Below are 12,598 nucleotides of genomic sequence, written 5' to 3'. Positions count from 1 at the left end.
GGTTCTCTCGACTTGAATTAAGTGCCAATCATGTCCAACAAGCGCCGGGCGACAGAGGATGCACCAAAGGCCTCCGGAAGGCTTCGTAAAAGGCAGAAAATGTCCGAAGCACGCACGATCTCCGTCAGCACTGGACCACCGCTTCCCAACAGCTTTGGAAATGTTGATACCGAGCGTTTCGTACTTGTAAGCGTGCCCCCAAAATGTGAAATGGACAGGTTCGTTTATCCTACACGTAGTCTAGAACGTATGAGATCGAGGCTATAATCAATGCGATGAGGACAACCCGGTAAGTAGCGATGCAACGCACACTCCATCGATGACGACTTCGCGATTCAACTGAATGACACGCAGGGAGGGTGCGACTAAAAGGGTCTGGCAGACACTCCCGCGCCATCTCCGGCGCCGAGCTGCTAGCCATGACCCACGTCGCGTCCCTGCGCGGCTGCGCCTGAAGGCAAAATCCGAAGTTGTCAATTTCCTTACAAGCTCTGCGAACCGGTTTAATCAACCATGGGCCCTCTAGATCGAAGGACCAAAGCCCGGGAAAAGAAAATCCTCAAAGGACCGCAAGCCAGGGAAGGGAAGGAAAATCAGTAGAACTGAGATCCTGTTAAGACGTCAAAGTGAGTGTCCCCTCTTTGTTACTAACATCTGTTGAACCGGCGGCAGGGAAGAAAGCATGGCTAGAGTCTCACATCTGGCACGCTAAAAGAATGAAAATGACCGATCAATGGGGGTATCGTCTAGTATGATTTTCGTCCCTTGAAGGGTATTTCTCTATTCATGTTTTTGGCAGGCACTTCACACCAGCGAAAAATCGTTCCGAATGTCGCACAGAGCAGCCCTCAATGGGTCAATCCTGAACGATATTTCTTATTTCTCCACTCTCGAGATACGAGGACCCGAGGATCTCTTGAGGCAAACTTTGAAATCCATTTGCGATCCCTCAGACCTCACTCCCTCGTCAAAGAGGTAAGGAATTGTTCAAGGAAATGATGTTTCTCACCCCCGCGCGCAGGTACTCTTCGGGGGCACGAGTTTGCGAAACCACTCTGTACCATTTCTCTGAATATCCACTACATTTAATTGGACCGGCCACCATTATGTGGAAACCGCTTCCCGATTCAGATGGCACGCTGGAATTTTCACGGGAGCCTTGTAGCACAGAAACACCGCATCTTCCCGCAAATCCAAGCCGTATTGTTTGGGTTCGCTTCCATCCTGCTCTTTTTGATGATGTGAGACAGGCGCTCAAAGCGGGCGCTGCTGCCGCCTTGGACTCGTCCATGGAACGGTCAGAACACCATTCCGAGACTCATCTGGATATTATCGATCTTCGTGGCAGTTTGAATGCATTCGAAATTATGGGTCCGAGGACAGGAGAGATACTGCGCAGGGTTTTACGGATAGTGCGAAATGAAAAGAGCACCTCGAAAGCTAAGGTTCGTGCAAATCGTCAAATTCGCGTCTTCTTGCTCATCCTGTTTAGGCGTTGGGGGCTATCTTTGGGTTGCAATCGTCTGGCTCTGTTCCACAGGGACTGATTCTGCACGCGACTGTGTGGGATCCTAGACTGCAGTACGTAACGTCACTCCTGTTTTGCGCGCGGCCACCCCATCCTTTTTGTTAGAGTGCAATCACGTCACAAGGCGAGCGGAGGTTCGTCTAGTGAAAGGGATATGTTGGTAATTCAGCCATCTCCGGACCTTGCTCAGGGGAGTCTTTGGGAGGCAGAGGTGCGGGATAAACTTCGTTCAAAGAAGTTTAAAAATGCAGATTTGAATGAAAGACGACGGAAGGTGCGCTTGCCCAACTCGAATCAAAGCGTTTCCCTGTTATGAATCATGGCTTAGCATGCTGTCCCTGGGAACCCTTTGAAGCCTTGTGCCGAGGACGACCGGATCCCCTGCATTCTTATACAAAGGAGTATCGGCGTCAACGAGCATCAGAGTGGGGTACATGCATCTAGTAGTCCCTCTTCAATGCACGGTTGGATACTTCTACTACCGGCGGGATGGTCCATGCCATTCCTGAACTCGTTGGTGCATGCTGGGGCAAAAGTCGGCGGTCTACGGGAACGGCAAACACAACATTTTGAGGCTAGTCCGACCTCAGCTGAGCGCTTCTTCCCAAACGACTACGTCACCTCGTGCGAATATGACCTTTACACAACTCAAGTTGTGACTGCCAAAAGGGCGAAATGGGAAAGAACACCTCCAGCCAAGCGATTCAACTACAAAATCTTGGAGAACTCTGAGGGTTTGACATATGATCGGTGGACTCCGGACTGGGAAAGTCTCTTGGCACCTGTTTCAGACGGTTCACAGCGTGCACCAATCCAAGAGCTGCCGGCTGAATCCCCCGTCCCCTCTCCACAACTGAGCCCTCATGGCACTTCAGAGTTGCCAACTTCTGCATCTGTGCTGAAAGCGGAATTGTCAGAACCGGTTCGACCCTGGCTCTTGCTTGGGTCTGGAGTGAGATTGTTGGTGCAGTCAATAGCTTCCGCAGTTGCTCATGGATCAAAGTTTCAAGACGTGTTATATTCCCATATTGTGAAGTTGCGAAGGAAACGAGGCCTCGATCCCGAATTCTCAATCTTACCTGACACTCTGTTTTCCTCCTCTCTTATCTCTGTCAATGTCTATATGGTAGGGAGGGGTTGTCCAAAGGATAATGCGGTACTTTACGAGCTTACTTGCGAAGAGATGATTCGCGAGCAAGAAAGGCTGAAGCGTAAAAGGAGTCCAAAGTATTCATTGACGGACGAAGAGGAAGTTGATGTGAGTTCAGCGTCTTTCCCTGGCCCCCCCGTTCGAATTCTCCATTTCAGTGTGCTGGAACGGTTGGACCACTTCTCGGTTTTGTAACAACGGGGAGATTCTCTCTCACACGCGGACGTGGGCATGCCGTTGCTGCAATCAGTTTATCCGCCTTCCTCCGCATCCTCACGTCGCTGAAGTAAGTTCAAGGCTTTGGTGTATTTTGGGATTAACCCCTGTCAGTCTGCAGGAAAATGCGGGCTCAAATTCATTTTACGAAAAAATGGTTCTGGCGCGGATTCGCAACAGGGAGGAGACGTGCTACTGGCTTGCTCGGTTGGATCTTCTTGATTCATAAAGAGACGTTGGCAAGCCACTTGTGTGCAGGCTTAGTGTGACGCTTTGTTGATATATGATCGCCGTGTACCTGCTGCTAATGATGCGATCTCGTTGCTCGAAAGTCATTATAAGGTTCAATTGTCGGAAAATCCCGTATATCGTTTAAACGCCCGGGAAACGTTTCATGGCGTTTATTTACAACAACTACCCAACAGCCGATAAGAATACATTAGTCAGATGTAGTGGTACTTTATGTATTATATGAGACGGATTTTTGACGATTTTGATGCTGTAGGAAGCATTTATGACGCATTTATTAAGTTATTAAAAACATATTCAGAGCGTTTGAGGGGTATAAAAACACATTCAATAATATCAAAAAACGCCATAAACAATTTATCACAACATTTAGATGCCAAAATTCACGTTTAATCATGGTTTAATATCCTTATTTCACACGACTAATCACGATGGTATCTAGCGCTTGTTGGAGGAAGGGATCAAGTGATCTCCCAAACCATCAGGGAAGGGGTACCCCCCCCTGGCATAACGGGCGAGTAGTGTATGGATGCACGCTAGAAGTCCTGGGTTCGATACCAGGCTTGTCCATTTTATGTCATTTGTCCAGTCACGCTGGTTTACGTCATAAGAATTTGGAGCTCCGGATAAGTTACCTGCACTGCAGGTCACTCTGCCTCCCCCATAATTATGTAAAACGTGCCACTTTTGCTTACGTGTTGTATTCCGCATTGTATTACCTGCACAGCCGTCCGGGTGAAATTACGCCATTTCTGCCACTTGTGCTGACGTGTTCATTTTCCATTTAGGTTTCATGACCTTGTGACTTTTATATTTATAACGTACAATTGGTAGACAAATCAAGTGAGTCACGCTGAAAATCAAGTGAGATTGGCAAAACCCAACGTGAGCGTCACCTACGAATCTCTGAGGCTTGATTTTGGGCTCTTTTGGTAGAGGAGAATTAGATCTATCCACGTCCCGAGTTTAGGGGTGAATGCCCAACTACTTCAGGAGTTAATATGAAGAACTCTGCCCTTCGCAATGTCAGCGCTTAGTCCAAGCACACCTGAATGCGCGCCCAGCGCTTACCTGGCCAAAATTCCCCTTACTTGTATCTGCACCCCTACCTGCCTTACTCGTCGTGCTAGGCTGCGTCCGATGACACAGCCACAGCCTGCATCTGCTAAAATACTGTGTCGTACTCATGAATTGGCATGTCAGCCTGCGATGCGGCCCATTCTTGAAGGGATGCAGCAGACACATGCCCAACTGCGCAGCTCTTGGTCCAACCCCCTCACTGCTGCTGCACCCCCGCTTGCCCTGCCGCATGGGCGCTTTGGGCAAGGGAAGGAGATTTATTAGTCGATACTATTGACCAATTTTCAGTGCGCTTGTCTTATCCTCATTTGTACACTTGTCCCCCCCCAAGTCGCTGTCCTGATGTCCTCTTTCTGCTCCCCATTTTCCTATTTGTTTCCTATTATCCGGAACACTTCCGCTATTTGTCTCCACACACTTGACATAGCCCGATGCCATGATTCGGGATCTCTCCTGAGCATAGAACATCTATGCACCCTTTTTGTGTGGAATAATGATTTAATCATGGTTCACTTTTTTCTGTACAACTGACTAGGGTGTTGAAAAGCAGTGCAGGTCAGCGCGTGCGAAGGCACGCACTCTAGTCCAGTAGTCGCACCGGATACAAATTTCCTCAGCGCTGAATGGTGCCGCATGGTCCTGCGTTTTTGCAGCGCTGATGGGACCTTGCGGGTGTTCACTAGTCTTCGCGTTTATTGTCTTCACGTGATTTTCACGTGTGTTGTCCCTTCTCCCCGCTCCCTCAGCGCTGCCTTCGCGTTTGCTCCATCGGGACTGGTAAGTCCTCACTTGGTTGCAACGGGGCCGGAAACTTACATGTGCGCTTCAGACAAGTTGTCTGCATTGAAGTTTCCCCTCAATCTTTTGTCGCGCTGTGCATCCTAGTGAGTTCATCTCACTTGTGCTTACTCCTTGCGGAGTCTTACTGCAGCACTCGTGCTGCCTCGTTTCTGCTTCTAGCGTTTATTCTTCTGTTTGTTGCGTCCACCCACCTCCTCCCCTTTTTCACCACCCCGATACTATGTATCTGTATTTGTATCTGTTTTCTCGATTTGTCATTGTTGACCAATCCTTTTGGCATCGTCGTATCTCTTTGTATATTACCAAGACAGGTCGCACGATGCCCGCGCGCGTCAATCCATAGGCCGGGACCAGCTCGGTTTCCGGCCGTTTTCACTAAGTGCTCATACCGTCTGATTAGACGTCAAATTTTGGCGTTTTAAATGTCAAGTCTCGTGCTTTTGATCGATCTCGCGATTTTCCGACAATGACTCATTGATATCACGTGTATTTTCTCGCGCTCATGCTTCCCATTGCCATGTCCTCTCACCTTCGCCTTCGGTGCTCTACCAGGGCTTTGGTCCTTCCGAGACATGCTATGCCATTTTCCAACGGGCGCGTGCTTCGCGCAGACTCGGGCGAGTCATCGGCTCAGGTGGCTGAGGCAGTAAAGCCAAAAAGACCAATTGGTGGATTTCGGGGAGGGTTAGTGCATTTGCAGGACCTAGCTCATAGGATTCTAACGACAATGAGCTGATTTCCCTGATCGACTGTAGCATTTTTGGCTTTCTGCTCGGTTTCTCACTAGCTTCCTCAGTATGCCTTCATTCGCAATTGGATGCCACCTGACGAGCACTGAATGGACTTCTCACGCCAAACGCAGTTTGCGTCTTACCACCTGTTAGAGGAGTATAGGCTCGCATCGTCAACGATGCAAGCTAGCGTTGAAGAACTTCACGCAAGTACACAAAAGGCAGGTTGGACACAACCAACTCGCATGACCTTGGGCTCACCGGGATGATCTGTAGATCTCTGCCCATGTTCGCCGCATCGAGGCTGTGGAGAAGGACCTCAATGCACTGGTGGACAGCTCAGCTGCGAAGGAGGACGTGTCAAAGCTCCGTGCAGAAATTAAGAAGACCTATGTGAGCACAGTGTCAGGCTGTAAGACGTGAAATGGCTCAACTGACATGCGCGTTTTCGTCTTCAGGACGGACTCCACGTGGAGTTTCTGGACCTTAGAGCCCATGTATGGGGGATGCGTACGTAGGATTCTGTTAGGCTTATCACACCTCACGTTTTTATGTTTATGTAGAACAAGATTTGCATGGATCATTAAAAAACAATTCGACGAGAGTGTAACTCATAGATCTGCGGTAATTTATACCACCTTTGCACCACAGAAATTCGGTACATTGTCGAACTTTGATATTTACGAAGTGCATCGTCGGATTGACTCCAGGAACGTGCAGTTCATCTGCTTACTGGATCGGTGGTACATAGGTACAGTGGGATATGCTAACCAGAGAATGTCAAATGCAAAAGGTCGGGTAATGCGGAGACGTCAGAGCTCAAGGATGCCCATCTCCTTCCACTTATCCCAAAGGTCCCCAATACCGACGCCCTCGCCAGGCCGACCTTTGATGTCCTTATAATCCTAGAAAAGGGGATGAGTGATTTCGTGACTTGGCTGACAAATCATGGATCCTACGAGTAAATCATACTGTTTTCCGAATGCGAGGAAATGGGCAAAAAGCGAATTAAAGTGACCTTCTGCACTAAGGTGCAGGAGATGTGTGAAGTGGGCATTATAAACGTGAGCGAATACTCTGAGGAGTTGGCGGTAAATTTGCTTGGCAATCGTGGGGAAGTTCGGGTGGAAATCAACACCGACTAAAGCATTCGTAATCAGTGCTGTTGTCCAGGTTATTGACTGAGGTGACTATACATTTGGTGGGAAAGTCCTTTCCATTATCGATTGTCTGCTGTACCCAGGACATCACGTAGTCAATATAAGTAGGCGCCGGTAATTTGACTTGTTTGCGAGAGGAGTCGATCCAAGTATAGTCAAGTCTAAGAGGATGTCAAGTCATATTAATGGCAAGTTGCATCATATTGCTTACGTGGGCCCTGCGGACATCGTTCGACAATTCGACGTAGTGCATACTTCTGCAAGGATGCCGTAGAACATGTTGAGATTCGTGTAGAAATCGAAAACTTAAGGAAGCCATCAGAATGTACTCAAAAAATGTTGCTACAGGGGAACACACTGTTCACAGCTACCCACTAAAAATAGATCGTGTTCCAGCTTGGGGTACAAAGCATGCAAACATCGACTCACCTCATTCAAATCACAATAGCGTGGCTGAGCGACGATTGTCTTAAAGTTCCCTTTGACGAGAGCGGCCTTCACAAAAGGATTAGAAAGGTAAAGTGGCTTGGGACCATTTCCGTATACTGTCGCCGAAGGGGAGTTTGATTCGGCGGCTGAATCGGTATTTATCGTAGGGGACCTTCTTGGCATCTGCGCGGAATTTGGTGGCCGAGAATTGGCACGACGCCTACAAGATGTTGTTCACAAAGCGTTCGATTTATGTATGCCTTGCCCACCCTAAGTTGTTAAAGAACTGCGCCATGGTGGCGTGATGGTTGTTGAGGGGGCGAGGTGTTGATCGCTTGAGTGTTTGCTGGAGTTCTGCGCAAAGCCCGATCTAGAGATCCGGAGTTTTGAATGCTGGGTATCACTCGGAGTGGAATCGAAATAATGATCACCTTCTCAACAGCACTAGAGGATTCCTCGTCTGCTTAAGGAATGCACAATTGGCAGCACGTGCCCTAGACCCTGACTGTATTGACGTCGATGTTGACACATTAATGTTTAACCGTGACGCTTGTCAATTGTCGACTGTTAACGCGGAGGCATCAGAAATCCCGTTCCAATGACTACTTTCCGTCTTCGCTTGGACAGCCTTTGAAACTCAAGAGCCCTGTTGTGTACGTTTTTCAGTCCGCACGCTTTCCTGGACGCACACGACCATTTGCCAGTCCACGCACCACAAGAGCGCCAGAGTTTGGGTCCCCATCATGCATCGCTCCATACTTCGGACTGGGGAAGGATGCATGTCACGCAGAATGTGCATCAACACCGGATTCAGCGGAGAGTCAAGGGTGCCACAATTTCCCTGCAAAGCTGGCCGCCAGTCCTCGGTCCAAACCCTCGTCGCCCCCTAAGCCTATGCGGCAAATAGCCACGCACATGTGATGCGCAGTCTTCTGTGAATGTGGGCATTTGGAAATCGAGCTCAAAACATGTGTTCGTCCTTTTCTGTGTCGACTTAAGAGTCGACCACCATCCCAACCAAGCCGTGTTACTGAGCGGGTTCTCCAACATCCACTGCCATCAATGATTTCCAGGCCATTTTGAAACCAGGCTATGTACTCCCTGTCTCCAACCCTTGATCCATCTCATACATTAGGTTTCACAGTGCAAATGGGCGCCCTCCGCAGTGCCTGAGTGCATGGGCTGTTGCACTGTTGGCTTTTCACACCCAAAATTATATCGCAGAGCGAAGGGTAATGATTGCCACCCTGGTCCTGGGAGAACACCGGAGCGACCAATGAGAGCGTCAACATGAAAAATTACAGATCTATGTCCCTTACACGATAGGACTAAACCGTCCTTATCTACCGGCTTCTTCGGAATGCGGCCATGGCAATAAAGCTATTGTCGGGAACCTGCAACATGTTCCCAAGACTGGCACAACTTTGATAGTGTCGGTGACTTAGTTGGGACTGCAATGGTATTGATGCGTTAACCTTATATTCAGTCAGAGAAATCGACCTCGCCTGAAGGGAGACTTCCAGAACCAACTGATGCATAGTTGTCACATCGAGTACTGTACATGAATTCGCTATGTGGAAACCCATCTGGATATTCTATCTTTGCCTCAGGTGTGCCCGTATCGGCTGACCGCACAAACAATAGTGGGGCGATGGTGAAGCGAGGTTAACGTTCAGGATTTTTGAATGCACGGTAGAATTGGCTCTTGCGCATATTCATTATGTGGGCACGGAGGGCCTCTCATCACCGGTTGTTTAGGCTAGTTATTCACTGAATATTCGTGCTGGATTTTGGGGAAGTTGCGAAATACGGCCCAACATGTGGGCGAATGCTGTGTAGGCAAAGTGAATCCTGAAGTTGTCCAATAGCTGCCAAGCTTCTTGATGATCGAAACCTGGGATGCTTCAGGAAAGAAATTGTGATATTCAGCGTAAGGCAGCTTCGAGCGCAGATATGGACAAGAGGAACTGATCTGAACTGATACGTTCTTGTCTGCATTATTGAATCCGTAGCTCCAGTCGACAGGATAGGCGCACCGATGCAGGGGGTTTCTGTAGTCGTTGTGGAAACAGCAAATGTATTGTTGGAAGACAGGCGTCGCGTCGCGTGAATTTTTTGACGCGTCTCGGAACAAATATGCATAAATAACACGGAACTGCAATCCCCCCCGAACTTGGTGGTGCTAGGCTTCCTTAGGGAATGTAAGTGCCGGCTTTCGGCAGGATGAACATGTTCTGGTACCTTCGAAAGTGAAGAGGAAAAGTGACCACACCCTTGACTATTAATTGATTCTCGGCATGTGATCAGGATCCTTGTTTGGGCCACAAATACGGCACCACGAACACGGAATGTTCCAACTTTGCTCTCATCTTATTTACTCTCCCAACCGACAACGACAAGGTATTGACCTGAGACGAGCAGCTATTGCGCTGCTCAAGACCTTGACCGTTTGTCTCATTCATTCATCACTATGACCTCTATCTCCGATGCAAGCACCAATGACGATATTGCGTCTGACATCTATTCCCTTACCGACCAGCAGCTAGCTGCGAACCTGGAGTTCATGCAAGAGATTGGTTTATATGACATGCTCGATCCATATTACTTGTTATTCTAACATATTCCTTTCAGGATACGGAAACTGGGGATCCGTATGGAGCTGTCGCTCTCGTGTTGGTACACCCGCCCAGACTCGGCGTCGATTAGCTGTCAAGTTGGTGCATCGAACTTCATCACGCACAACCCCAGCACGAGTTCGTTCATTGTAAGTCCAAGCCTGAGTTTCTGGCCCCCATCTTATTCGATGCTTGCTCTTTCAGATGGAACGAAATGAAAATCGTTCGCTCGCTCAAAGACAACAAGCACCCTGCCATCATTGACTTTCACTCATTCATTATCACGCCATCCTATGCATTAATTACCATGTGAGTAATTGCGGTCTGTAGTGTACACCATTTGTAATCGTTTCGGACAGGGAATTCCTTCCTCGCCTTGTCCCTGTCGAAGTGCGTGAGTCGAAAGCCAAGATATGGTTCAAGTCACTTCTCGATGGCGTCGCGCATCTACATGTCCATGGCATTGTCCACAATGACATAAAGCCCGCTAACATTTTGCTCACTCGTGCTGAACAACCAGTGCTCGTAGACTTCGGCTTTGCTGAAAAATACGATTTGGACGAACCGATCCTACGGCCCTCTCGATCCGTGTTAGCTTCCCCTTCTTCGTCTTCATCTTCTTTGACACCATCTGTGCCGAAAGCCCCCTTTGAATCAAATCTCGCTTATGGAACTCCGGAGTATTTGTCTCCAGAACGTGCCAAGGGATACATTCACGATGTAGGCGACATTGTTATTGTTCCACGTCGGCTGTCGTTGCTCACATCTGTTTCTTTCAGACTAGAAAGTCTGATGTATGGTCCCTCGGTGTTACCTTTTTTGAGATTATCATTGGTCGTACACCATTCGAGCTCGAGGAGGGCGAAGAGTTCTCCAGCAAAGAGGATCTTGAGCGATATTGGCATAGAACTAATAACGACATTTGGGTCGGAACATGGAAGATGTCGATTGGTTAGTCATGGAGTATCAGCAGAGATTTTTTCCGAGCCAACTCACACCCTCTGTAGGGCTAGAAAGGCTGCTGAGGGCCATGCTGCGTCCCGATGCGGATCAACGTCTCAACGCCCCGGAGGTACTGAATGACCCGTACTTTACTGTTCCCTCAGGTAATTGGCTGTCGTCGCTCTCAATCGTATCCATTTAACATGGAATTTCAGAGTCTGAGCTTATATCAGCCATCCGCATCGATGTGCAGTCCAAGAAGGTGGTCCAAGCACCAGCGTCTATGAACATTGGCTCTCCAGCTTCGTTTGTCACAGCAAAGACACACTTCACCATGGCACCTCCAACTCCGACACCTGCACTTCCACGTTCCAAATTGGGGACCTTCCAGAACTTTATTGGAAAGGCCCGTATGTTCTTTCTTTTAGGTGCCTCAAGGCCTTCCATACTAATTTCTCCCCCAGCACCATTACCGATCGCGAGTCCAGATCCTCACTCGGTTCAGTTTGATCCAATGAAGAAACCCAACCAGCAGGAGTCGAAGATGCCTCGGAATGTATCGAGTCTTTCCAAATCGTTCTTCTCTCACTCACGGCCCAAATCTATCGTTTCCCCCGACACTTCACGGGTGTTTATCGGTGCTGGTGTTACGGCTGCCTCAGTTAGCATGAAAGAGGACGTCAATGCGGATCAGTCTGGAGCATCAACTGTAAGAATGTCTTCAACGGCGATTACTGCAAAACCCAGAGCTGCTGGCCCCGAAAAACCGCCTCAGCTAGCTTCCCCACCATCAATACTCAAATTAGAACCAATCATTCGACCAGAACCCGAGATGGCGAAGCCATCCATCAATCTTCCCTCCGCAATTTCTCCAACTATGCTTTCGCTCAGGCCGCTTCCCGGCAAAGAGAACATGGCCGGTCCTGTTCTACGACCAAAGCCGAAGAGTCCTGTGAATGCGAATTCGAGCAGTGTTGCACGAACTCCGGCTTTTGCTATAGGTACCACGCCCACAAAGTCCTTATTGAGAGTGAAGAATCGTAAAAAGGAGGTGAACACGCCACTTTGGACGCGGGCGCCAAAGACCGCTAGTTTGGTGACGGCCGTAAGTCCAATAAAAGGGTCCAATCCTCGACTTGTCCACGCAGATCCTTCCACCGCTCTTGCGAAGCAAAGTGAGAAAACATTCCGCCACAAGCAAACATTAATGCTTACTTCACACAGTCTCTCCCGCTCCTGCACAGACACAAATACGTCGTCCTTTATCTCAAGTGCAAAATATCAAGATATCGGGTGGGGAGATCTCCATTTCTTGCCTGCGATCATCTAACTTAACATCAATCGCAGAATCCAGCAAGCCCAAGAAGCTGACCCAGAACGGGCTTCGATCGTTAGGGCATTCAGTGAAGAAGTCCATCGGTAAGTGGGTTTCTGCTTCGTTCACTCTGGTGTCGCTGACTTTTCTAAGACAAAACCGCCGAAAAACTGAGCAAGATGTCGACCACGGCGGCCGGATCACTCTCGAGACGCAGTGCATCTAAAACTCTCACAACGGAACTGCAGAAGTCTTGGGATGACTTGGAGAAGGATTCCAGATTTACGGGTCGGTGCTTCACGTCTCCAATCATTGCTGCCTGACCCAATACTTGGTGCCAGGGAACTTAAGTGCCGTTCTTGACGAGTCCATGGACCAATCT

At 48.8% G+C, this 12,598-nt stretch overlaps 6 protein-coding genes across 6 annotated transcripts; 3 read left to right on the top strand and 3 right to left on the bottom strand.

Moving 5' to 3' along the window:
• Positions 1-343: 343 nt before the first annotated feature.
• EI90DRAFT_2906355 (uncharacterized protein) lies at positions 344-2,968 on the top strand (the record flags this gene model as incomplete). Its single annotated transcript, XM_039054243.1, has 9 exons — positions 344-472; positions 527-626; positions 673-749; positions 800-975; positions 1,022-1,445; positions 1,493-1,590; positions 1,634-1,802; positions 1,857-2,816; positions 2,837-2,968. The coding sequence occupies 9 exons, from the start codon at positions 344-346 to the stop codon at positions 2,966-2,968; spliced, it is 2,265 nt and encodes a 754-aa protein (XP_038921734.1).
• Positions 2,969-4,493: 1,525 nt separating this feature from the next.
• Positions 4,494-5,304, bottom strand: EI90DRAFT_3012260 (uncharacterized protein; the record flags this gene model as incomplete). The annotated part of the gene is made up of 4 exons (XM_039056550.1): positions 4,494-4,691; positions 4,803-4,902; positions 5,040-5,084; positions 5,216-5,304. The coding sequence occupies 4 exons, from the start codon at positions 5,302-5,304 to the stop codon at positions 4,494-4,496; spliced, it is 432 nt and encodes a 143-aa protein (XP_038921733.1).
• A 188-nt stretch (positions 5,305-5,492) lies between these two features.
• On the top strand, positions 5,493-6,659 carry EI90DRAFT_3035320 (uncharacterized protein). The gene is made up of 6 exons (XM_039058605.1): positions 5,493-5,708; positions 5,780-5,819; positions 5,887-5,976; positions 6,032-6,148; positions 6,214-6,265; positions 6,319-6,659. The coding sequence occupies exons 1-6, from the start codon at positions 5,527-5,529 to the stop codon at positions 6,363-6,365; spliced, it is 528 nt and encodes a 175-aa protein (XP_038921732.1). The 5' UTR covers positions 5,493-5,526; the 3' UTR covers positions 6,366-6,659.
• EI90DRAFT_3035318 (Mob1/phocein) lies at positions 6,348-7,834 on the bottom strand. The gene is made up of 8 exons (XM_039058604.1): positions 7,776-7,834; positions 7,614-7,714; positions 7,345-7,564; positions 7,274-7,289; positions 7,127-7,220; positions 6,952-7,076; positions 6,715-6,896; positions 6,348-6,660 (listed from the first exon to the last, which is right to left on the bottom strand). The coding sequence occupies exons 2-8, from the start codon at positions 7,637-7,639 to the stop codon at positions 6,568-6,570; spliced, it is 756 nt and encodes a 251-aa protein (XP_038921731.1). The 5' UTR covers positions 7,640-7,714; positions 7,776-7,834; the 3' UTR covers positions 6,348-6,567.
• Positions 7,835-9,018: 1,184 nt separating this feature from the next.
• On the bottom strand, positions 9,019-9,609 carry EI90DRAFT_2054950 (uncharacterized protein). The gene is made up of 3 exons (XM_039052488.1): positions 9,586-9,609; positions 9,333-9,535; positions 9,019-9,238 (listed from the first exon to the last, which is right to left on the bottom strand). Exons 2-3 carry the CDS (start codon positions 9,484-9,486, stop codon positions 9,108-9,110), a joined length of 285 nt encoding a protein of 94 aa, XP_038921730.1. The 5' UTR covers positions 9,487-9,535; positions 9,586-9,609; the 3' UTR covers positions 9,019-9,107.
• Positions 9,610-9,814: 205 nt separating this feature from the next.
• EI90DRAFT_3143836 (kinase-like domain-containing protein) lies at positions 9,815-11,103 on the top strand (the record flags this gene model as incomplete). The annotated part of the gene is made up of 6 exons (XM_039065061.1): positions 9,815-9,920; positions 9,976-10,108; positions 10,164-10,268; positions 10,319-10,679; positions 10,739-10,910; positions 10,967-11,103. The coding sequence occupies 6 exons, from the start codon at positions 9,815-9,817 to the stop codon at positions 11,101-11,103; spliced, it is 1,014 nt and encodes a 337-aa protein (XP_038921729.1).
• Between the last annotated feature and the right edge of the window lie 1,495 nt (positions 11,104-12,598).

Source organism: Cantharellus anzutake, assembly GCF_015039405.1.
Source record: "Cantharellus anzutake strain C23 chromosome Unknown EI90scaffold_5, whole genome shotgun sequence".
NCBI lineage: Eukaryota > Fungi > Basidiomycota > Agaricomycetes > Cantharellales > Hydnaceae > Cantharellus > Cantharellus anzutake.
Note: the sequence above shows the minus strand (reverse complement) of the source record. Positions and strands in the feature narration are given on the sequence as shown.

Bases quoted from the DNA above. Each gene is read 5' to 3' on its own strand.
- EI90DRAFT_3035320 (XM_039058605.1), top strand. From the start codon at position 5,527: ATGCTTCCCATTGCCATGTCCTCTCACCTTCGCCTTCGGTGCTCTACC. The intron at 6,149-6,213 runs GTGAGCACAGTG...TTTCGTCTTCAG, and splicing joins CAGAAATTAAGAAGACCTAT to GACGGACTCCACGTGGAGTT. The intron at 6,266-6,318 runs GTACGTAGGATT...ATGTTTATGTAG, and splicing joins AGCCCATGTATGGGGGATGC to AACAAGATTTGCATGGATCA.
- EI90DRAFT_3035318 (XM_039058604.1), bottom strand. From the start codon at position 7,639: ATGGCGCAGTTCTTTAACAACTTAGG. The intron at 7,565-7,613 runs GTGGGCAAGGCA...AACATCTTGTAG, and splicing joins CAGTTCTTTAACAACTTAGG to GCGTCGTGCCAATTCTCGGC. The intron at 6,661-6,714 runs GTAGGATCCATG...CCCCTTTTCTAG, and splicing joins GAAAACAGTATGATTTACTC to GATTATAAGGACATCAAAGG.
- EI90DRAFT_2054950 (XM_039052488.1), bottom strand. From the start codon at position 9,486: ATGCATATTTGTTCCGAGACGCGTCAAAAAATTCACGCGACGCGACGC. The intron at 9,239-9,332 runs GAACGTATCAGT...GAAGCATCCCAG, and splicing joins GGATTCAATAATGCAGACAA to GTTTCGATCATCAAGAAGCT.